Raw genomic sequence first — 25057 nt, 5'->3', positions numbered from 1 at the left:
ATTATATTCATTGGTTTCAGGATGTTAGACGATTCTTGCATCATTGGAATAAATCCCATTTAATTATGGTATATTATTCTTTTCATGTATTGTTAAATTTAGTTTGTTAATATTTTGTTGAGAATTTTTATATTTATGTTCATCAAGAATTTTGACTAATTTTCTGTAATCTCTTTGTCTGGTTTGGTACCATGGTAAGGCTGGCCTTGTAAAATGAGTTTGAAAGTGCTTCACCCTCTTTTACTTTTTAAAAGAGTTTAAGAAGGATTGGTATTAATTCTTTTTGAGTGTTTTGTAGAATTCACAGTGAAGCCATCTCTTCCTGCACTTTTGTTTTTTGGGAGGTTTTTGATAACTGATTCAATGTTTTTACTAGTAATTGGTCTGTTTATATTTCATATTTCTTCATGATTCAGTCATGATAAGTTGTATATTTCTAGGAATTAATCTATTTCTTCTGTATTGTCCAATTTGTTGGCATATAATTGTTCATAGTAGTTTCTTTGATCCTTTGTATTTCTGTGATATCAATTTTAACATCTCCATCATTTCTGATTTTATACATCCTCTCTTTTCTTCTTTAGGGAGTCCAGCTAAAGGTTTGTGTATGTTAATTACCTTCTCAAAAAAACAGTTATTGGTTTCATCAATCTTTTCTAATGTCTTTTTGGTCTCTATTTCATTGATTTCTTCTATGATCTTTCTTATTGCCTGCCTCCTACTAACATTAGGATTAGTTTGTTCTTTTACTAAATCTTAGAGATGTAAATTTAAGTTGTTTATCCAAGATCCGTCTTTATTCTTAATGCAGGTGTTTATCACCATGACCTTTTCTCTTAGAAGTGCTTTGCTACTACCCACAGTTTTGGTAGGTTTTATTTCCATTTTTATTTGTCTCAAAATATTTTTTATTTTGCTTTTGATTTCTTCTTTGAACAACGGTTGTTTAGTAGTATGTTTAGTAGTAGCTTAAGCTCTGTGCACTTGAGAATTTTCCATTTTTTTCCATGTAATTGATTTCTAGCGTCATACAATTGTGGTTGAAAACGAGGCTTGATACGATTTCTTTTGTGGCTTAATATATGTTCTGTCATGAGAATGTTTCATATACACTTGAGAAGAATATGTATTCTGTTGCGTTTGGATGGAATGTTCTGTTATTGTCTCTTAAATTAATCTATTTAACGTGTTATTTAACTCCAATGTTTTCTTATTGATTTTCTGTCCGAATAGTCTAGCCAATGATGGAAGTGGGGGAGTTAAGGTCCCCTAGTATTATTATATTGTTGTCTATTTCTCTTTTATGTCTTTTTGATATTTGCTTAATATATTTAAGTGCTTCTGTTTGGGTGCATATTTACCAATGTTATATCCTCTTGTTAAATGACCCCTTTGTCGTGACATAATAATCTTTGCCTCTTATTAATAAATTTTTGTGTTAAACTCTATTTTGACTAAGAATAGCTGCCCAAGCTTTTTTGTTTGTTTCTGTTTGCATAGAATATCTTTTTCTATTCCTTCATTTTCCATTGGTGTGTGTCCTTAAAGCTGAAGTATGTCTCTTGTATGTAGCCTATATTTATTATTTTTTAAAAATCTATTCAGCCACTTTTGATTGGAGAATTTAGTCCATTTACATTTAAAGTAATTATTGATAGGTATAGACTTATTAACATTTTGTTAATTGTTTTCTGGCTGTTTTGAAATTCCTCTGTTCTTTTTTTTCTTCTCTTGCTCTCTTCCTTTGAGATTTGATGTTTTTCTGGAGTGACATGCTTAGATTCCTTTCATCTTTGTGTATCTAGTATGTTTTGCTTTGTGGTATCCAAAAGCTTACAGAAAACATCTTGTAGCACTATACTTTAAGTTGTAATAACTTAAGTTTGAATGAATTCTAAACCTCTATATTTTCAACCTCTCCCCACCATGTTTTTGATGTCACATATTTTATCTTGTGTAACCATTTTTTATCTTGTGTAACCATTAATTATTGTAGTAGTTTTATTACTTTTGTCTTTTAATAATCATACTAGATATGTGATTAATGCACCACCATTATGACATTAGATTATTCTGAATTTAACTATATATTATTAACCTTTAGCTATGAGATTAATACTCTTACGTTTTTCTGTAAGTAATTAGCACTGTTTTGCTTCAGCTTAAAGAAGTTCCTTTAAAATTTCTCACAAGCCAGTGTAGTGGTTATATATAAACTCCTTCAGTTTTTGCTTGTCTCAAAACTCTTTGAGACAGGTTGGCAGGTATTTTCTTCAGCATTTTGAATATAATGTACTACTATCTTCAGGCCTGCACATTTTCTGCTGAAAATCTGCTGATAGTTTTAGGGGTTCCCTTGTACATAATGAGTTGTTTTTCCTCTTGCTGCTTTTAAGATTCTCTCCTTGACTTTTGGTAATTTAATTATAATGTGTCTGAGTGTGGATCTCTTTTTTTGTTGTTGAAATTCATTTGATATACAACATTCTGTAAATTTAAGGTATTTAACATATTAATTTGATGCATGTATATATTGTAATATTATTGCAATTGTAACAATAATTAGTACCTCTGTTGTATTATATAATTACCTATTCTTTTCAGTAGTTGCAATAATTAAGTTCTAGTCTTTTATAATACTTTATTGTTGTCTATATACACCGTACTGTGCATTAGATATCTAAGACTTAATTACTTCTCGTTGGTGAGTTTGTACCTTTTAACAAAATTTGTCCTATTCTCCTACTTCCACCATCCTCCATCCTCTGGTAACTAGCATTTCTTCTAATGGCCCCTAATATTTTTGGCACCAGGGACCGGTGCTCCTATGAGAATCTAATGCCTGATGATCTGAGTTGGAGCTGAGGCAATGATGCCAGCGCTGGGGAGTAGCTGCAAATACAGATGAAGCTTTGCTTGCTAGCCCGCCGCTCACTTCCTGTTGTGCTGCCCGGTTCCTAACACGCCATGGACCCGTACCTATCCACAGCCTGAGTGATGGGGATCCCTGATTTATTCTCTAGTTTTACAAGTTTGGCTTTTTTAGATCCCACATATAAGTGGTATCATACTGTGTCTGTCTTTCTCTGTCTGACTCATCTCATTTAGCATAATGTGCTCCAGGTCTATTCATGTTACAAATAGCAAAACATTCTCCTTTCTCATGGCTAAATAATATTTACCTCTATTCCAGTGTGTGTGTGTGTGTGTGTGTGTGTGTACACACACTTCTTTTTCCATTGATCAATAATGGACACTTAGGTGTTTCCATATCTTGGCTTTTGTGCATAATGCTGCAGTATACATGGGAGTACAGATATATATTTGATATCCTATTTTCATTTCCTTTGGGTATATACCCAGAAGTAAAATTACTAGGTCATGCAGTTGATTTATTATTTGAGGAACTTACAAACCAGTTTTTCACACTGGTTACACTAATTTCATGCCAACCAAAAATGTTTATAAAATGTATATGTTCCCTTGTCTCACATCCTCGCCAGCACTTATTGTCTTGTCTTTTTAATGAAGTCATTCTAACAAATTTGACGTGATATCTCATCGGGGTTTTGATTTCTCTGATGATTAGTGATATTGATCAGCTTTTCATGTACCTGTTGGCCATTTGGATGTATTTCTTGAAAAAAAAATCTGCTTAGTTTTTATGCCCATTTTTAGTTGGATTTTTTAAAATTTTGATTTTTATCAGTTCTTTATATATTTTGGATATTAACCCCTTATCCAATACATGGCTTGCAAAAATTTTTCCCATTAGTAATTTTTATTGTACAGATCTTTCATTTGCTTGGTTAAAGTTATTTTTAGACATTTCATTGTTTTTATGTATTGTGAATGACATAGTTTTCTTTGTTTTCAGATGTTTCATACTTAGTGTATAGAAATGCAACTGATTTTTATATTTTAAATTTGTATCCTTAAGCTTTACTGAAATTGTTCTTTAGTGCTAACAGTTTTTTGAGGGAGTCTTGGGTATTTATATACAGAATCATATATCTACAAATAATGAGTTTTTACTTCTTTCCATATTTGAATGTAAGAGTGGTGAGAGTGGTCATCCTTGTTTTGTTCATGATCTTAGAGGAAAAGCTTTCAATTTTTCTTCATTATGTGTACTAGCTATAGGCTTGTCATAAATGGCCTTTATTATGTTGAAGTATGTTCCTCTACACCTAATCTGGCCAACATTTTTACATGAAAGAATGTTGTATTTTGTTGAAAGCTTTTTTACATCTGTTGATATGATCATGCAACTTTTATCTTTCATTTTATTAATGTGATGTATTATATATATTGATTTGCATATGTTGAACCAGCCTTACATATCTTACATAAATCTCACTTGATCATGCTGTGTAATTCATGTTTTATATTGTTAGATTTTATTTGCTAATATTTTGTTGAGAACTTTTGCATCTATGTTCTTGAAAGATATTGGTATTTGGTTTTCTATTCTTGTAATGACCTTTTCTGGTTTTGGTATCAGAATAATGCTTGCCTCATAGAATGAGTATGGAGGTATTCCCTACTCCTCAATTGATGCGAGAGTCTTTAGATTCCTCTTATTTGTAATTCTATGGGCTTCTAGATGTGGATGTCTGTTTCTTTTCCCAGGCCAGGAACATTTTCAACCATTATTTCATCAAATAAGTTTCTGCCTCTGTATTCCTCTCCTTTTCTTCTGAGATTCTATAATGCAAATTTTGATCTGCTTGATGCTGTCTCATAAGTCTCTATAGCTGTATTCACTCTTTTTAATTCTTTTTCCTTTTTCCTCCTAAAATTGGATGAAACCAGTGCCCTATTTTTGAGTTTATGGATACTTTCTCCCACTTCATCTAGTTTATTATTGAACCTATCTCCACTGAATTTTTTTTTTTTTTTTTTTGGTATAGTTAATACATTCTTTAGCTCTGTGACTTTTATTTGGTACTTTCTTGTATTTTCTATGTCTTTATTAAAGTTCTCAATATTGTTCATGCATTGTTCTCCTAACCTTGGTGAGTATTTTTATGACCATTATTTTGAACTCTTTATCATGTCAATCACTCTTCTCTGTTTCATTAAAGTCTGTTGTGGAATTTTATCTTATTATTTTATTTAGGGCATATTTTCTGTTTCTTTATTTCCTTGACTCTCTGTGTTGGTTTCTGTGCATTATATAAAACATCCATCTCTACAAATCTTGAAGTGGTATCTCTTGGTAGTTCCCAGTAGCTGAGGGTGCGCCAATATCTATCATTGTTGCATTGTTGGGGTGTGTGTGTGTGTGTGTTGGGTGTGTGTGTGTGTGTGTGTGTGTGTGTGTGTGTGTTGGTGGGGAAAGATCTCAGTTAGCACCTAGATTCAGGCTGAATGGAGGCCGAAGCAAAAGCAAGCAGCTTTTAAAGTATGCAAATAAATCTCTTTCAGAGAAAGACTGGGAGATGGGCATTTCTGTCTGTTCTCTCTGCACTGAGCCCTGAGGGGTGTGGAGGGCAGTGTTTAAGAACTATTCATTTGCTACAGTCCTGTAGTACCTGTGAATGCCAGCCCTGCTGGCCTCCAGCGCAAAGTGATAAAGGCGTGCATCATTAGGGCAACAGCCTTATAAGCTGAGATGCCAGATGTATTTGTAAGCTCTTCTCAGGGAGACACCACTGAACTAAAGTTGCTCAGAAGATGAACACAAGAGCATCACCTACTGCACCCTGGTCCTCCAGAGAAGATCACAGTCAGCCTCTTAATGTGCTAAATTAGAAGCATGCAATAGCTTTTAAAGTATGCAAATACCTTGTCAGGGGAAGATGGGAGGAGGGCATTTCTGCCTGCTCCCTCCTCTCTGAGCCCTTGGAGGAGAGCCATGATGAGTCCTCAAGAGCCCATTAAGAATTCTTTGTTTACTATGGTCTTGTGGGTCTCCTGGATGTAAGCCCCTAATGACTTTGAGAGCTAGGTGTTTTGAGCCCCATCTCTCAGGTGGGAGCCTTAAAAGTTGGGGTGCTAGATATTCAGTCTAAACCCTTCACTCCTCAGGGGGAACCTGGAAGTCGTGAGTACCCTCTTGTTTTTAGTTTTGTGTGTCAAGTATGGGGGTTATAGTGATAGTGTGTCTCATCCTTTCTTACCCGTTTTGATGTGGGTATTTTCTTGTTTACCCAATGTGTAGAGTAAATTTATTTCAGAGGGAATTACTCCATTTATAAGTGTAGGTTTGGTGTGTCTGTGGAGTGAGATAAGTTTAGGGTCTCCTATTTCACCATCTTGGACCAGAACCTCAATAACTCACATTTTCCTATCTTTAGCTCTGAATTCTCCTCTGATCTCCAGGTTTATTGATCTCTACCACCTCTCCTCTTAAATGTCTTAGAAACATGCCCCAAAACATTATTTTTCTAAATGATACTTTTAGGAGTAGTGGATCAGGTCAAAGACAAGTCATCTGTGATTCTTTCCTTTTTCTCACATCTAATCCATCAGCATGTCTTAATAACTGGAGTCTTAATAATTCCAGCTTCAAAATGTATCACCAAATCTACTGCTTCTCACTACCTCATGCTCAGGTCACCATCACTTCTTGCCTACAGTCCTGCAAAAGCTGCCTAATTGTTTCTACTCTTGCCTTTTTACCATCTTTTCTCCAAAAAGCAGTCTTCTAAAAAGCCATAAGTAAAATCCATTCACTCCCTTCTTGAAATTTCTTATCACTTCAGAACAAAATACAAATTTCTTAAACAGATGTGCTCCTTTTATCCTACAAAGCCTTATGCTGTCTTTCCATCCTCTTGTATTCTACTTCCCTTCCCCACCACTCACTCTGCTCCAATAACACTGGCTTCCCCAGCAACAGGTCAAGGTGTTTATTATCTAAGGGCCTTTGAATTTATTCTTCTCTTTGTTCAAATATTTTTTCCTCTGAGTAGGGTAGCCAGATAAAAAACAGGGTGCTCGGTTATATTTAAATTTCAGATTAAAAAATATATTTTAGTTTAAATATAGCTCAAATATCTAACAAATAGAACAGAAGCCTGATATACAGTAGATGTACATTAAGTACTTGATAAATGAATAGTTGGCATTCAGTAAAGTAGCACATATATTCATTGTTTAGAGACACTGTAAACATAAAAGTACTAACTTAAAGGCTCCCCAGTCCTAATTAAGTACTAAGTTGATGGAATGGAAAACTAACACACAAACAAGATCCATTAATGTATTAAGGATATACTTTGTCAACTAAATTTTTATTAATACGATATACATTTTTATATTTTGGAAATGTCTTATGGAAAGAAAAATATTCTCTCTGGCATCATTCCATTGTTTTTATTTTTTTTTTTTTTTTTTTTTTTTTTTCCTCTTTAGTTTCATTTCTACTGTGTGATGATGAGATAGGTCTGTTTCAGTCTGGGAGGTGGTAGCTTAGAAAGTTATTCAGAGTCCCTGAAGTCTGTAAGTTGATTCACATTGAAAAATCTGCCTCTTTAGTTTCCTGATCATAGTTTCTCATGTGTTTTGCATGGGCAGCCACCTACATCAAGATTTGAAATTATTCTATGAAAATAAATTATGAGCTACATTCCAAAAACATTTAAGTCACAAATGCACAAATATGAGAGAAACTTCAGCATTTTTCTGTCTTAAAGGGACCAAAATCCCATTAATACCATGACTATACTGATTATTAAAGTTACTGTAGTAGAAAATAACTGATTGGTATCTGGTTTCAGTTTGACACATTAAAATTGAAAAAGATACAGTGCAAATATTATATATATTTATTTTAAAATATGATAGATGATTTTATTAGATTTATATCTTAATAAAGATTGATATTGTAATAAAGATATTATAGAGAATCCCTCATTTGTTTTCTTTTCAATTACTCTTTAAAAGAAAATGCAATCTAAACTATAGTTATATTCATATAACCATACTTTTTGAGACCATGTATATACACTAGTGGCTAAAATCTCTTCAGTTTCCCTTTGTTGAACAAGTATTACTAAGCCTTCACTCTGCCTTTTTTTCCCCAACCAGAACCTAGGGTAACTAACTACACATAATAAAAGCACATTAATTTTTAATTTATTTAAATAAATTTAGAAATAAATTTTCCCAAGAGAAAATTTTCTGGTGATTTGGCTAACAAGTTTTTGCTCTTTCTTTTCTAAATTATAGTCATCATTAAATTTCCTTCAAAAGGCAAATCACTGGTGAAGATATCCACTGAATAATGTCTATCTTTTGGAATTAGACAGGTCTGTTCTTAAAGTCACTCACAGCAGTTTCAAAGAAAATCGATATTTAAAATTAGTTAGGCAGGTGGATACTATGCTGTAACTCCTGTAGTAGGAATAAAATTCCTAATAAAATTTTTTTTCTCTTACACAGCACCTTAACACACTACAGTTACTTGTGAGGTAAGTAGAATATTTGCTCAATAATTTAAATGTATGTTTAAATATATACATATACACACATTTCTGCATATTCATTTTTCATGTATTCAATAATGTGTTTTTATAAATTAGTTTTGCATAAAATAATAAATTTTCTCAATGGCACATATTATTGGCTTGTTTTACTTTCTTTTATAAACAAACTTTAGCTTTATATTTTATGTTTTTAATTTTTTTTCTTCTTTATCATTTAAGTCTTCAGAAAGTTCTTGTCAAAAGGTCTCATTTGAACACTTGTGTTTTGATGAAGTCCTCATGGTTTGGGGCTTTATAATTACATATCTATACACTATCATTTTTGGACTCCACAGGGTATAAGAGGTCTAGCTTTAGACAGAGTCACTCTTTAAATGCTTAGAGAGATATCATCCTTTAGAAGGTGACACCACCATCCCAGCTTTCCTGTGAGCAGGATCTAATACACCACAAATTCCTTCTTATAGCCAGACTAATATTGAAGCTTAAACTTTGACCTTTATTGGTCCTCAATGTGGGAACAACTGCCAACTAACCTTACAGTGTTTTTCTTTTTTAATATTTTGTTATTTTTTCTAACTTTCTATTGTTTCAGAGAAAATACTTCCTTTGATATCATCATAGCAACACTCAAATTGCATAGACTAGATTCACTGTTCCACACTGATAAATATGTTTTTAAACATCAAACTCAAGTCTTGTTAATGTAAAGTCTATGCCATCTACATCATTTCCTCAACACTATCCATCGTATATTCCTCAAAGACACAATATCAAGGAATCTTAGATGTGCTCCTTTTATCCTTCAAAAATTATTTCATTAAAATGTATTAATCCCATCCAGTTCAGTCCACAGTGATATTTATTTTCTTGGTAAATTTATAGTTATGGTGAGAAAAAAAGTATCATAGGAAAATTCAAAATTATATTTTTGAAGGTCTTAGATTAACAAAAATTAATTCATTGTTACCTATAGATTTTTAAGATAAAAGCAAAATGGGAAGTGAGCTATTCAAAAAATAGTTGACATGCATTTTTGCATTTACTTGGTAGGCTATAAATCTTATCTAAAAATTCTGTGACTGAAAAGTAAACTTTTGAAAATATAGTAAATTTTATATTATTGTGCACCTATTTAATATATAGTATTTTTTTTTACTTTTAAGTTTTAGTTTATTTCTACTATAATCACAAAAAGGGACAAGTATAGAAAATATGATTTTACAACACTTTTAATATGTAAATAGTATGATTACCTATGTAATCTTTAAGGGACAAGTTCTTTAAAGGATCAACGATATTTCAAATCGCTACCTATATTATCAATTAAAATGGATGTTCATAGAGAGGGATTATTTAATTTTAGTATTTTATTGAGTATTTATTGAGCTATGTTTCCTTCACTTGCAGTGTTTTGCTGTGAAAACCACTTTTATTATCCTAGAACAAATTCGATTGTTTTCTGAAACTTTCTGTGCTACTCTACCTTTTTTCCTCTCTGATAAACTCACTCCATTCAAAGTAATGGCCACATCTCCATCTAGTGGTTTCCTAATCAATGAATATTTGGACAATAATGAAGAAAGAACACAACAAAAGTTGCTTTAGCAACAATCATGGTAATTCCAGAGCATCAGAAAAGGAATGGCAAGAGTATACATGGAACCCTGAACACACACTCAGGCCCTAAAACATCTATTTAGTTGTATTCATTATATAATTCAGAAGTTTGTCAAAAGCTTAATAAATAATAATTTTGCCCTAGATAATGTAAGCAATATTAAGTAAAGTTAACTTAGAAATTCAAAGTACTTATACTAAAATATTTCAATAAGAACATCAATATTTTGGTTCTATAAATCTAAAACATTGTTTAAACCATATTTGTTTATATATAAAAAAGAAAAATTAGAATGATTGAGTTATTAAGTAATGCGTGATAAAACTGAAAGGGTTCATTAATTTTATGTTAGCGTCTTTTTAAAATAAGTTGAGATGACCAGCTCTAATAATTGTGCTTAGGCTATTTCTCTTTAGTAAGACATCACGAAGCATGACTTAATCTTTATAAAAAACCCTATGGAAAATATTGATTTTAAAGTAACTATATAGGATGTTGTGATGTTCTAAGAAATTAACTATTTACAAAACAACATTAGTACTGGGATTTTAATAACCTGGTTTCAGGACAGTTGTTAGAGTGCATTTTGGGATATGAATTATTATGTTTTTTAAATTTCAAGCCAAACACAAAATGAAGAAAAATTAGAGAAAGTGACTGACCATCCACACCACATGAAAACTTGCAGTAAAATGAAGATAGGAGCTGACATCATGGTACAGGCACGACTCGTTGTGCATATAAGTTGATCCTATTAATAACGGGCAAAGTAGCAAGTACAGGAAAGGAAAGAAAACACAGAAAAGAAGACATACAAGATGAGATTTCATGCAATTTGCTGGCAGTTAGCAGTTTATGTGAGCCTCCATCCAGAGCAGATTCACAACGACCATTGCAAATAAGCATTACCAAAATATTTCACTGCTAAAGAAACACAAGACATTATTAGCACATTAAGCTACTGAGCAAGAGTTGTACTTTCATACACAATCCACTGTGTAATTTATAGGAATTTGAATCAGAAATTTTAGTCTTAGTCAAATCTTTTTTGATGCTGTGATCAAAGACAGTCTTCGAGGGAGAACATATTTTGAGTAATAGGGCTTTTATATGATCTTTTAAGTTCATCTGAATGAATTTAACCTCAGTCTTTGGTGGCAAATAGTGGATGAGTAAAGTTTTCCCTAATGAGCAACATTACCCTTGGGCTCACATGCGACATTCTTTGGGGAATGATGTGACATGCACAAAGCTCCTGAAGATGCAGTAGATAAAACAACAGAAGTCCTCATATTTGAATTGTAAGTCTAACTGGGTAAAATGAAAAAGAACAATTAGCTGCAACTTCGAATCACTTTCCCCATCAACAAGGACTAATTCTTACAGAAATAACTGAGGTTAATTTGCTAAAACATCTTGCTTTTTTATAGCCTTTTCACTATCACTATTTTATTTCTTCTTTGCTCCAATTTTAATTTATATTATCTAATTGCATAGTATGTATCTATGGAAATGCCTTATTCTTTCTGGGACAAATGTGGCTATGTTTATTGGCATAAATAAGCACATAATAGGTAAGTCTATTCTAAACAAATACATAATAGCCTCTAAAAAGGCACATTAATCAATAGATGATCTGGCATATATTTTAGAATAAACAATTCCTAAGATAATAATGCTTTGTTTGCATGCCTATTAGTGTGTGTAAGCCACTTAATGCAAAGGCACACCTTGAAGAATTAGAGAATTGAGGAATATTATATTGAAAATTAGTTTTTAAATGTGGGCAGGCATTTTGCAGCCTTCATTTGAGAATAAAATTTCTTAATTAAAGTAATTTTAAAAGCATAAAGCTGATTACAGACACAGTAAGTCAGAATAGTGTTCATTAGAGAAAGACAGCTGACCTAAAGGAAAATTAGTAGATGTGTTTAAATAACATACATTAAATGTGCTTTGTAAAATTTTATCAACTTAGGGTGGTTCTATAGAGTAGTGGTTAGCACATTTGCTTTACATGTAGAAGGTATTGGGTTCAAGCCCCAGGGGAGCCACGGTCCATCCCTGGGTGCCCCAGGCCCTGGGTGCACTCCTGGCTCACAATGTGAGCGTGTGGGAGGAGACGCCCCACCTCCAGAGATTCATTTCTTAAGGGGAGACGGCAACCAGGGATGGAAGGGGAATTAAAAAAAATTAAAATTTTATCAACTTAACCCTGCATGACTGATGTAGTCTAATTTTGAACAACAATTAATACAATTAAGAGGACTTATACAAATCAACTTAACCCTGTGTGATTGACCTAGTCTAATTTCAAACAATGTACAAATTAATATACATAAGAGAAATAATGTGATAGACTCAGAAACCATGTAAAGCAAGGTAGAATTATAAGATAATAAAACAACAGAATGTTTAACAGGTTTTTAAAATACATTAAATAAGGACTAAACACAAACTAATAAAAATAACTTTTCCATCTTCAAGATTGGAATATAAATGAAGGTAGGCAACTCATATTCCATAAGTAATAATTATTGCCAGTTACTATTTATTAGTCTTTAAAATCATCAGATTTATCATCTTAGACTATTAGTATATTGATTGGAATTATGTTTGAAAGTACAATTTCTGTGGGAAGAACAGATAGAAGAAGCAACTGTTAAGCTTATGCTAACCATGACAAATATTGAAATGAAAAATCTATTTACCAGCAAGTCCATCATGTTAATGAGTAACATTATGGTTCAGACATTATGTTTGAATTAAAATTGCAATTTATCTCAAATTCTTGTGGAAAATGACCACTGAGCTATAGTATTTTAATACAGTAAATGTTTGGTCTTACCAAGACATTGTTATCAAAGCAGACATCAGGCCCTTTTCGGTATCTGGGTTGCTTAACCATGTCACAGGGATCTGGACCATCAGCTAAAGAAACTTGTTAAGAAATATGAAGTTATTTTTTGTCACACAATTAAAAAAAGACAATGCTATGTATTTATTTCCCAGAGAAAGTAAGAGATATTACTCTAGTCCAACACAATCAGTTTAAGGACTTAAAAATTTATGGAACTAAACTGCCACAAATTTTCTCTTGTCAGAATAGGGGCTGCGTGAAGAGACCAACTTTTTTTTTTTTTTTAATTTTTACTGGTCCCTGGCTTATAGCAAGTACTGAATAAGTATTTGTAGAATATAAGTGGATGAAATGCACAAATGATGCTAACTATAAGACAGGGTCATACTTGTAAAGCAGCACAAGGGACCACCTGGGTGTATTCTATTTAGTTAGAAACATAAACTAATTCCTAATAATAAATTTCAATTCCAAACATAGATGAGAAACTAATTTTTTTTTCCAAAAACAGCATAGGTTAACGCAAAAGTATAGGCACTCTACAGAACCTCTGCTTACAATGCTTTAATAGTCATTGCATGTCATTTCCCAAGTTGACCAATAGAAGTTTTAGTATTACTGCCACTGCAGTTGTAGCATGTGACAGGATGCCCTTCTTTTTTAAGGCTGAATAATATTCCATTGTATGTATAGATCACATCTAACTCCATTTTGGCTGATTCACTACTGAAAACTTTCAAGCCAAAACACTCATTTTTTCTTTCGGCACCATGTATGGGCAAGCTGATAAGGAAGTTCGTGTATTCCCTCCTTTGGCACAGCCTGGAAGTTTGAGCCACACAAACCCCAGCCAGCATAGGCAAGTACCTAGCATCACTCCCGAACCACCCTAAAACCCCAAGCCAGTCGCTCCTCCCTGCTCTCTCAAGCCATTTTTTGATCTACTTGGGAACGTGCCACTGTTCTCTCCATAAAGCCTTATTATCAGAGTAAGACACTTCATATTCTTTTGGTGCATGTGTAGTCTTTACATGCAAACCAAATTTTGCATGAGGGATCTACTCTGCCTCTGTAGGTGATCACTCTATTTTTCTTTTTATAAGCATAAACCACATAACAAGGTTAAAAATGTATTATTTTAAGATGGTTTTCCATTCCAAATCTCTCTGATGTCAAAGGATACAAGTCTGCTCTGCTTGTATGAGCAGTCGTGTGTCACAGGGACAAGTCCCTTTGCTCTCAACCATTATGAATACTAAGTTGGTGTTCATAAGTTTTTCTACATGAAAGATTCTGCAAAATAAATATTTAAAAATCACAGAACATTATCTTTTGGGAAAGAAATAAAAATCTTTCAAAGATTCTTACATATTAAAATGAATGACAAAGTATGACATCTTGAAACACAAAGCATCACCAACACAAACAGTAAAACAGAATGAGAATGATTTTAGAAAATAGGTTATTGCATTTTATTTATTAGTTTGCACATATTGCTTCTCTCAAATGAATACTAAAATATTGCAATAGATGTTTTAAGTGTATTTTTTAAGTGTTAGTCCTCAGTGCAAAATAAGCACTATTTAGTTGTTGAAAGTCATAGAAAAAATGCTTTATTTTACATTTTTATGTTTAGGAATTGTGGTATTTATCACTGTAAATATGCCAAAGTTGCCTTATTTTACAGATGAGGAAACTAGGAGCACAAAAATAGCTAAGCATTTTGCCCAAGCTAATAGCAGAGAAGTCTAAATCAGTGCTGTTCAGCAAACTTCTGTGAAGGTGGAAATGTTTTCTGCTTTACCCAATATGGTGAACAATAGCCACATAAGGCTATTGAGCACCTGAAATGAGACTAGTGTGGCTGAGGCACAAAATTTTAATATTAATTGTAATTGATAATTGAAAGAGCCACCTATGGTGGTAACTACTGAATTGGACAACACAGATATAGACAAAATCAAGGGCTTTAAATTTCATGCATTATTTTTCCCACATCTTAAGTTGCTTCTGCCTTCTCTGCAACCATGATAAAAATGTAAATGTAATTTCTTTATATCTTTTCAAAGAAATAGGATTTTCTCGTGTTTTTTCCCATTGAACCTGGGACATGAGGATAAAGCAAATTAAAAGAAAACATGATTCAACTTAATATCTTTATTATATTGATCTTTACGAATTAACTTAGACAATTTTAAAGTACACATTGCTATTATAGGATATCAATTAATGAAAGGCCAAAAGACTCTGAAACTCTTTCTGATATACCCATTAAACATACTACAATGTTGTTTCTCGAAGTTGATAGCCTAATACTTAATCTTTAAACAAGATAGTCTGCATTTGCTGAGTTCATCTCTAATTCTCTTCCCCTTTCCTCTACTTCTCACTAGGACATAGAGGTTTGTCAAAGTAAGTCCTAAAACCATATCGATCATGTCTATTAAAAATCCATGCTAGTTTCAGTTAATCCATTCCTGAAAATATTTTTTTAACTCTTATAATACTTTTTTTCTGAATCCCTAGTAACTAACTATTCCAGCCCTTTTACATGCTCAGATTACCTACCTCCTCATATTTCTTCACTATGTTAACATTTCTTCTAGAATAACCTGCCCTAAGTTGCTCAAAGTAGAGTATCACAACTCTTTGTCTTTTAAGCTGGGCATTTCTGCTCTGTTCTCAGGGATCCTATGACGTGGATCATTACTTTCCTCTCAAAACTTCAAAAATCCTCACCTTGCCTTTCTCCTCTAACCATTATAATGAAATTAAATTCTGTATCTCTTCAAAAAATTTGCAGGATGTTTTCTGACTAACATTAACTGTGACCTTAGGAAACGACATTTTAATATGAGTTCTTTTAGACAAAAAATACATTGAAATACAATCAAATTTCTCTATGTTCTGCTTAAAAGTAGGTATGAATTTCTTGATCTATAATACTGCAGTTGAAAGAATTATTCAAAGTTAAAATTAATTTTAAACATTTTAAAATTTAAAAACCTACAGAGAAAGTGAAGATCTCTGTTATTTTCAACATAAAACAGTTACTCATATCTCTCAGGCTCGACTGACAATCTCTCTTATTTTCCATAAAGATTATAAATGTGAATACAATTTCTTAGTGAAATAGGTCTAGTCCAGAAATGAAGAAACAAATTACCTGGAACAGTTTCCGCAGTCTAATACACCACTGAATGATTTACTATCGTTATCAAAGAAATACTGAGTTTGTTCAGTAATGCAACTCTGTTTTGACAGAGAGGCTGTAAAGTCATCGTCTTCCATCTCAACTGTGGGGAAAGAAAGACCGTCATCATGATGGGGCACTACAGACAGTGTCCCAGAGCCCTCATTTCTCACGGAGCAAAACAAATATATAAAAGCAGGCGCCTGAATTGGCTTGTTTACTACTGTGTAATATAATGGCAGCCCCTAATAGGTGACCAATAAATATCAGTAGAATATGTTAATTCAAATATATAACAGCTATAAAATAGAGTCCACTGTGACACAGGAAAGTTTCTAAAACATTAGGAAAGTTTTGACAAAATGATTTCAACCTACAAGTCTCTCTCACACACACACACAAGTACACACTTTCTCACTGAATTTCTTGAACTCTGCACATCCAAAAGTAAAATTTTAATTGTTATTGTGATAATATCTGAGCATTTACATACCTGCTTCAAGAAGTCGTGGAAAGGTCAAACTTAAGAGAAATTGCTGTAGAATAGACCTGAATTTTAAATATAAATGAATATTGATAAAAATCTAATTTCCTTTATAAATTATATAATAAAAACCTGCACACTTTTGTATATATACATAAACACATTTCTTTTTCATCTTTTTTGGGAAAAAATGTGAATTTTCTAATAAAAAGTTTAGGAGCATTTTCATATAAGTATTTCTTAAATTATATAAAATATTATAAATAAACAAATAAACATTTTTCTGTTAAAGAAGTCATAAAGTCATATGTGTTTAGGACCAAGTGAGCAACACATATGTGTTAATAAGAGGCCTATGATGAAATGAGATTGTGAAGAAGAGGTTAACTTTCAGAGGGAGAATGTCAATATTTCATTTCAGAGTTTTCACATTTAGTATTTGCTCCTTGTTTTAGTTTTTAAAACTCTGTGGTAGAAGAAAAATTCCAACAAACAAACAAAAATGACTTTTAGCCACAGTTTATAAACCATTTACCTCACAATATAGACTATATTTGTAAATACATAATGTGACATTCATGAAATAAAATATATACATTGAATATAGGGCATATGGCATATTTCATTTTTATTATAAATGACAATTGAGCCAAATATTAGTATAGAATCATCTGGAACTGAGTTTAGTTTTTAAAAAAAAGGCAGGGGGAGGATGGAATGTGGGGAGGAAGAATATATTCTGTCCAGAAAATAACATAAAGGCAATCAAGTATTTCAGGATCACTATGAGATTTAGGAAACCAATATAGATTAATATATAAATATTATTGCCAGGACAGAAAGCACCATTTGCACAATTTTTTTTCATAAAAAATAGGACTTTTAATCTAGAATCTTTGCTACTTTACAAGCATTTAATTTTAGCTAGAAAAGCATCAACATCAAATGAATGTTAGAGATTAACCTACATGGAAGAAAGGCTGAACAATATGATAGGGCATTAATACAAAAGAAACATAGGCAGGAGGGAAGTAAGAAAGAAAGGGAGGGAGAGAATGGATTCCAGACACAATAGGAGGTTTAGTTACTTTACTGACCAGAACAAAACAATGACAAATTTTATTTTCTGGATTTTCATAGTTTCTCACTAAGCAGTTTAAATGTCTTATTTTCATAGGTGGCAGGGTATAGGTGAGGGGATGAAAGAGGTAGGAGGAGGGAATCAATGAAAAGAAAGATTTAGATCTATTTCGGTAATGTGATGCCTACCAGCCTTTTTATAAATAGTAAAGAAGTAGAAAGATAAGTCATGCCATGAATTTGGTCAATGAAGACACCTAATTTGGATACTGAAGGCAATAAAGAGTAGGGATCAATATACCTAAAATGTAGGGAATTGTATATAAGAAAAAAAAACACAAATGAAAATAGTTTCAATGGATCCATAGAAAAAAGAAGCCTCTGAAGAGGCTGAAATTTGCATGAGCATAACATTGTTTTCACATAAAAAAACTGAATAATTGTAACATTTTACACGGATCACTTAAGAACTATTTATAAATATAACCAATATGTACTATAGAAAATAGAAAAAAAAACTCTGATAGTAATTATTTACATGTCATGAAATTTGTATTCTCATCAAATTCTTTACTATTTCACACCTTTTCTTATTACCGATAAAAATACAATTTTGACTTACCAGGCAGCGGCAGTGGCCCACCAGCCAATGTGTAATATGTCTGCTATTGATGGCTATAAAATAGAATAAAAAAGTCATTACATTAATCTACACCGAGCATCCTTTGGACAGGAAGAAAACCTGGATGTTACTGACCACGTATGCTGAGCGATGCCCTGCTCCTTGTTTCGGTGCAGCACCGGGCTCACACACTGACTGATAATCGTACGACTTGTTAAAAGCATAGACCGATATATTAATTAGGTGCCTCATCAAACTTGGATCAATTTCTCCAAAAAATCTTCCAATCTGGTACAAAAAAAGATAATAAGATAAAGTTTCAAATTAAAGTCAAATATTAACACCTGGACCAGGACAATGAAAAGTAACAATACAAAGAAATTGTGTCCTAAAACTACCCACGAGCTTTAAAACAAAAACAAGTACTAAACCAATATATGACACTCCGAAAGAATACACAAAAAAATTAGGTACTCTCATTATTCAGTCTCTCTATGCAATATTTGTAGAAGGAATGGACACAATTTACTAAGCATTAAGGCCACAATCAAATGCCTCCTGGGGAAAAGAAAAGTACCATAAATGAGGAAAAGTGGGTAGTACTAAAAAAAGGAAGGAACTGGTAAGGACTATGAGTTCTATCTACAGGGGCAACCTTTAGCCTAATCCTCTAGGATAATCCTGAATGCCAGCCCACAAACATTGTAGGATGTTGAGAGAGATTTTCTTTTTTTTTTTAAGAGAAGCCATAAATGTAGAAATATAATTAACATTAATTGGCAATGAACTCTACTTCGTTTAAAATCCTGTGTGGATCAAATAGCCTATGTGCTGCCAATTTCCAAATTTGAGATTAGAAACTTCATCTGTTTCAAAACAGCTATATATTAAGTTAGACATTATCAACTGATAAATATTTAATATGTGAAAATTTTCTAAATTTACAGGAGATCAAAATGAAAAAGTTCATGTAATGTTAAGATCTTGATCTATAGGTTTTAACAGTAACTGTGAGTACCAGAAAGTAAACTTAGCTAACATAAGAAAAACTAGATTTAGTATGCATTTCATAATGATTTATGTTATATTAAGAACTTTATAATTTATGACAGTAATAAAACAACTCGGCAGTTTCTATAACAATGGGAAGGAATTCTGTGATGCTGATCAGGAAAATACACTTTGGAAATCCTACTTCTTCCCACTTTGGGCACATACCTGATTAGTATAATCATCATGGTTTGCCATCAAAAGAAACCCACCATCATCTAGAATCACACAATCCATTACCTATGAAAATAAAATAACAGTTAACACAATCTTTAGGAAGGTTAGGATGTTGCATTATCATTACTCTGTTATATAAAGATGATTATAATAACAAAATAGGAGAAAAATGACTATAAATTCTCGAACATATATGCTCAAGAGATTCTAATGAAATAAATTAAAGGCATGCATAGATTCATATCAAATCCTCAGAGCTTGGTATTCCACCACCATCCATCCAATTAAAACAGTCAAGTCAGTCTGAACAAATCATAAGAACAAATCAGAATTAATCTTTTTCCCACTCCAAGGTCATCTAAATGATTCAGGAAACTGGATAGATCAAAATATTTAATAATGTATAATTATTTTATTATTTTAAACACAAGATTTTGACAAAAATATACTTTTAAAATAAATTTTAGTCACCATACTTCACAGGCTTAAAAAAAAAAGTAGCAGGCTGAGGATATTTACAACTATTTTCTATTAAAAATATTTGGTTGGATAATTTGAGATTTTAAAGAAAAAGCAAAACAAGGAATGCCCATGACTAAGAAAAAAAACCATTCATGCTAAAATATAGAATCGATTTCCACCTAGTTTAAATGTTTAAATTAACCAATTTAATGATTTTTATTGTATAAAATCACAATTTAATAGATTATTTTTAGAGTTGGGAACATATGCAAAGTCAATATAAAATGAATAAAGTACAAAAATAATTAAAATTATAGACTTATAATTTTACACAACTAGCAGGGATAAGGTGATATGAACCACTGGTTCTCTTGGAAATACACACATACATAAGAGGACTAGAAGAAAATAGTGGAATTCATCCTTTTTAATTCATTCTTAGAATAATTTATCTGGTATCATTCTTAGAGCATCTTCAACTTTTGAACAAAGGAAGTCTACGTTTGCTTTTTCAATTTCTCAAACACAAATAAAATGGAAAACAATGTAAAATTTAGTCCCTGTTAATGATTTATGTAATTCTTAGGTTTATTTAAATTTTTTCTCTTCACTGAAAATCCATTGTTGAATCAATTCAGAGAAAGAATAAAAGATGAAAAAAGCCTGCATTTATAACCAATGACACCTTGGTTAGAGACTTCCCTCCAGGAATGGAGGTAAAGATAAATAGGTACAAAAGAATCTAACACAATTGAGATTGAAGAGAATACTGTCCATAATGATATGGCTCTTTTTATATCATCCCATAATATGTGAACATTTTAAAAAACAGAGTTAAGAATTAAAACCACGTAATTCAAATCCTTATCAATGAATTAGTTCACAACTCCATAGAATAATTTTTTTTTAGCATTCGATTAAAATTTCCTGCATCATTTTTTATCATTAAAGTCTTAGCAAGAATATACAAGAAAAAAATAGTTAAAAAATTTAAAGAGTTTTCATACATCACTATTTCTTTTGCAGTCACAAACTGGACCAGCACACTGAAAGACAAAATACAATTATCACCTCACATTTTTTAAAAATAGGATTTTACTTATATCATATTATTATGTTACAATTAGAAAACAGAATAATTTATCTAGTATAAAAATCAGATTAAATAATAGTCTAATTCATAATAAAAAAGATAGCTTAATTTTTAAAATTAAATAATATCAATGAATGGATATCTAAACTAGCATTTCAAATTATAATATTGATGAAATATTGTTATTTTTTACTGATTAAACAAAAATCTTTGAAAAAATAGGAATTCATAATTCTGTTCCAATGTCATTGTACTGAAAATTTATTTTGCTTCTGTATAAGACTTTACTTTTTACTTTTCTTATTTGTATTTGAGATTATTAAGTATAGCATAAGAATTTTTTTCTTAAATTATCTTACCGGATCCCTGATTGATGTTTTTGTGAAATTCTCTATCCAGGAATTTACATCAATTTTAATTCCAACAACTGGAAAATTATAAAAGAAGAATTGCCACACACATTAAAATATGTAGCTACAATTCTTAAATATCTGTTTTTCCTGTCACATTTGAAAATTCCTGAGCAAGCAAGCAAATGTATAAATTTCTTGAGATTAAAAAATCTAATTTCAGCTGTACATTGAAAAATTGATTCAAATTAATTTAACGCTGCAATTTTAGCTAGCTGCAGTAAATATTTGCTATATGATAAGTTAGGTAATTTGTGCAATAATATTAAATTTGGGTTGAATATAATGTTTGTTACAGAGATAGATTTCTTGCAGATTTCATTAAGAACTAATGCTAATGGCTCTTAAACCATTACATAAACTTCATTTATATTCCAACACAGTTTATTTATTTGCCACATCCTGGCCAATTAACTAATATACATAGTTAGCTAAAAAAAATAAAAGTGATAACGTTAGAAATAGCCTTGTAAATATGAGGTCATTCAAATAGGATGTTTTAAGAGGCTTCCCCTAACCTCGACAATGCATGCAGCACGTGCTTAAGAAAAGTATGTTGAAGAGTGCATAGTTGAGAGGATAAGTGGGTAGGAGAATGGGAGAATGAATGATGGACTGAGAATAACTAATTGAATAAAAGCAATTGAGTGATCAAAGGAAGGGATGAATGAGTTAGTGAGGAAATGATGGAGTGAATCTATGTAGTTAAAACTCTGAGGGATAAAACTGCCTTCAGGAGCAGAAGGGTAATTTATCTACCTTCTCAATCTAGCCTAATACATGCTCTTTGAAAAATTCAAACAATACTGAAGCATACAATGAAAAAGATAATAATAATAGTTACTTTATTGTAGTCACTCATTCCAGCCACTTCCAATTCCCATTGATGCTCAGTTTTACAAATTGTTTTGTTTTGACTTGTTTTAACAAAAAAAGTAATTTTTCTATCTATTTTTTAGAAGTTTTAAAAAATAGATCTCAACCTAATTCTTCTTAATAGACACATAATATAGATATACCATGATTTACTTATCTTTTCCCCCAATGATGGAAATTTAATTTTTCATGTTTGCATTATTACAGATATTCACAACCTTGGCTGAATATTCTTTTGCATATTTGAATGTGTCTTTAAGTTGGAATTCTAGAGTAGAACTGCTGGATCAACCCAGCATTTAGAATTTTGATATATGATATTAAATTGACTCTGTAAATTTGTGTCAACAGTGTATAAACATACATACTTCCTTGAAAATTCCTAAGCTCTGCAGAGTATCAATTTTATTTTATCAACGTCATTTGTATTTTATTTTGCCCGTTTTTGACTTTGCTTTAGTTGAAGCTTCCTGATGGCTTTCCTAACAAGCACTGGACACATTAAATTTTGGTTGTGCTTACCTGCAGGTTTAAGAAGTTTTCCTTGGATATATATCTCAACAGCTTTGCTTACCATAATGCCTGATTCATAAGCACCAGGTCCACTTTCTAAAAGAAATCGAAAACAGACCTATCTAGGTAAATCAAATAATATTGAATTTCTTTAAATAGGTACAGGTGGATACAGTTTTACTTAAATATTCTAGCATAGATATGTTAAAAAGAGGTATGTGGTCTCTTCTTTCTCTATATAACAGGCTAATTAGAGGATCTATGAACTGGTTTACATTAATTGACTTTGGGAAGTCAATTATTCAGCTTGGCTGCATCTACTTCCACGATAAAATGGATGCATGCCAAATCTCTACTTCATGACATTTGCCAAAATATAGGGAAGGCTGCTGAAATGAAGTAGAAAGACTGATCTTTCCCAAATCGCTTTTGCATTTTAGAAGATATATGTTCCTGGATAAAACTCTAAAATTTTCTGAACTTCAGTTTCTCCATTTGAAAATAAGGATAAATAATAGCTCCCCCCAGAGAAGTTGAGGGATTACATTAGAAAGTTTTAGGGAAAGAACACAACACAATATTTTAAAATATGAGTTGTTATTAACTTCTATAAGTAATATATTTAACAAACTGATTAAAGGGGAGTAAACTAATTACATTAAACAATTCATTAAACATTCTTTAATATATTTGCGTTTTTGAGATAAGAGATTATCTATATATGTTTCTATGTATTATGAATGCGTGTTAGATATGCTATATCTACATTACTGGATGACTATTTCCTGCGAATGTATTTTATCTAAAATAAATAGATGCTTCTGTCTTTCCAATGTCACGTATATAGTATATGCTTAATAATGAGTATTCTGAGCAATTAACTTGCAATATATTGTTTTTTGGGGGAAAGCAGGTAGTAGCAATAATTTATTATTAAAAAAATTGGTAAGGCTGAATTCTAAAGTAATACTTACTGTTAAAGTAAGGAGCAGTGAAAACATAGTTATCATTATCGAGGCTCCTTTTATAGAAGCTGTCCTCATATGTTTCTGGGTTTTCTTGCCAGTTTTCTCCAGCCCTAAGGAGGAAATGACTCATCATTTTTATTCTTTAATCTACCTGATAACCTACTTTTCCCTTTGTGGACAAAACTGAAGTTTACAGATATGTCTACATCTCAGGTATGTCTGAGAAAGTTAATGGTAATTAATAAGGTAAGTGATACTCATTACTAAGCAAAATATCAGCCGAGAATTATATTAAGGGTCAGAAAAGCTGACTCCTTGTTTTACTCTGTCATTTACTAGCCAGGTAATTCTTTACAGGTCAGTTAGTAGGCCATTAATATTAATAAGTCTAATGCCCAGCCCACTTTATGGATTGTTTATCTAAAGATAAACAGAGGTAAGATAAATGAAGAACTGTGAAAACAATGAAGTGCTATGCAAATATAGTCAATAAGCTATAACAATTATGTTAATTTAACTAGCTTAGCTTGCATCCACTGAGAAAAATCTTTCAAAATCTTAGATTTTTAATATATATGATACAAAAATAGATCATTGAAGAATCATATAATAGTATTTTTTTAAAGAAATGGAATATTTTAATGTAAGTACTTTAAACAATGACTCCAATTTAATCTATGAATAATGATCAGTTTCTCTGAAGAATAGCTTCCTTATACAGTAATGTGTAGATCCTTAGAGTAACCTTTTGTAATACACTTATTTTTACAGATGTTATTTGAACTTACTCTTTGGGATAAACTCTGGTAATCCCACCATCAGTCACAACAAACCGTGCTTTCACTCCCTTGCTGGAACAGAAGGCAGAAGAGGAAATATTTTTTCAACTTACTCTTTGTAAGGTATTAAATTATGAGTTGATGATAAAAAGATAAACAAAACAAGTTCCTAAAGTATAGGAAGCCAAAGTGAATATAACAATAGATGCAAACTATGTTTTAATAGTTTAAACATCTAAGAAATAAGTACTTAAAGGGAGGATTCTTCAGGAAGACATCTCAAAGGAAATAATAGTACAGCTGAATTTTGAGGATGGAACAGGAGTTAACAGGGATGACAGAGAAAATAGGAAGATATCATGCAGAGTGACGAGTATGCATAAGGGAAAGCTAGTGAACTGTGCTTCTATTTGGTATAACAAAAGCATAGGGAA

At 31.8% G+C, this 25057-nt stretch overlaps 1 protein-coding gene across 9 annotated transcripts in view; it reads right to left on the bottom strand.

Moving 5' to 3' along the window:
* The window catches only part of CACNA2D1 (calcium voltage-gated channel auxiliary subunit alpha2delta 1), a 450405-nt gene that overhangs the window by 7855 nt on the left and 417493 nt on the right, over positions 1 to 25057 (bottom strand). For all 9 annotated transcript variants that reach the window (XM_039849431.1, XM_039849432.1, XM_039849438.1 and 6 more), the window contains 12 exons: positions 24633 to 24695; positions 23851 to 23954; positions 22886 to 22972; positions 21437 to 21504; positions 20992 to 21030; positions 19514 to 19585; positions 18431 to 18583; positions 18296 to 18348; positions 16603 to 16658; positions 16083 to 16212; positions 14100 to 14209; positions 12905 to 12987 (listed from right to left, as the gene is read on the bottom strand). In XM_039849431.1, coding sequence (XP_039705365.1) covers positions 12905 to 12987; positions 14100 to 14209; positions 16083 to 16212; positions 16603 to 16658; positions 18296 to 18348; positions 18431 to 18583; positions 19514 to 19585; positions 20992 to 21030; positions 21437 to 21504; positions 22886 to 22972; positions 23851 to 23954; positions 24633 to 24695 — 1018 coding nt within the window. The remainder of the gene's footprint in view (positions 1 to 12904; positions 12988 to 14099; positions 14210 to 16082; positions 16213 to 16602; positions 16659 to 18295; positions 18349 to 18430; positions 18584 to 19513; positions 19586 to 20991; positions 21031 to 21436; positions 21505 to 22885; positions 22973 to 23850; positions 23955 to 24632; positions 24696 to 25057) is intronic.

This window comes from Pteropus medius, unplaced genomic scaffold (assembly GCF_902729225.1).
Source record: "Pteropus medius unplaced genomic scaffold, Ma_sr-lr_union100, whole genome shotgun sequence".
Taxonomy (NCBI): domain Eukaryota; kingdom Metazoa; phylum Chordata; class Mammalia; order Chiroptera; family Pteropodidae; genus Pteropus; species Pteropus medius.
The sequence above is the reverse complement of the archived record's forward strand: the minus strand, read 5'-3'. Positions and strand labels throughout refer to the sequence as shown.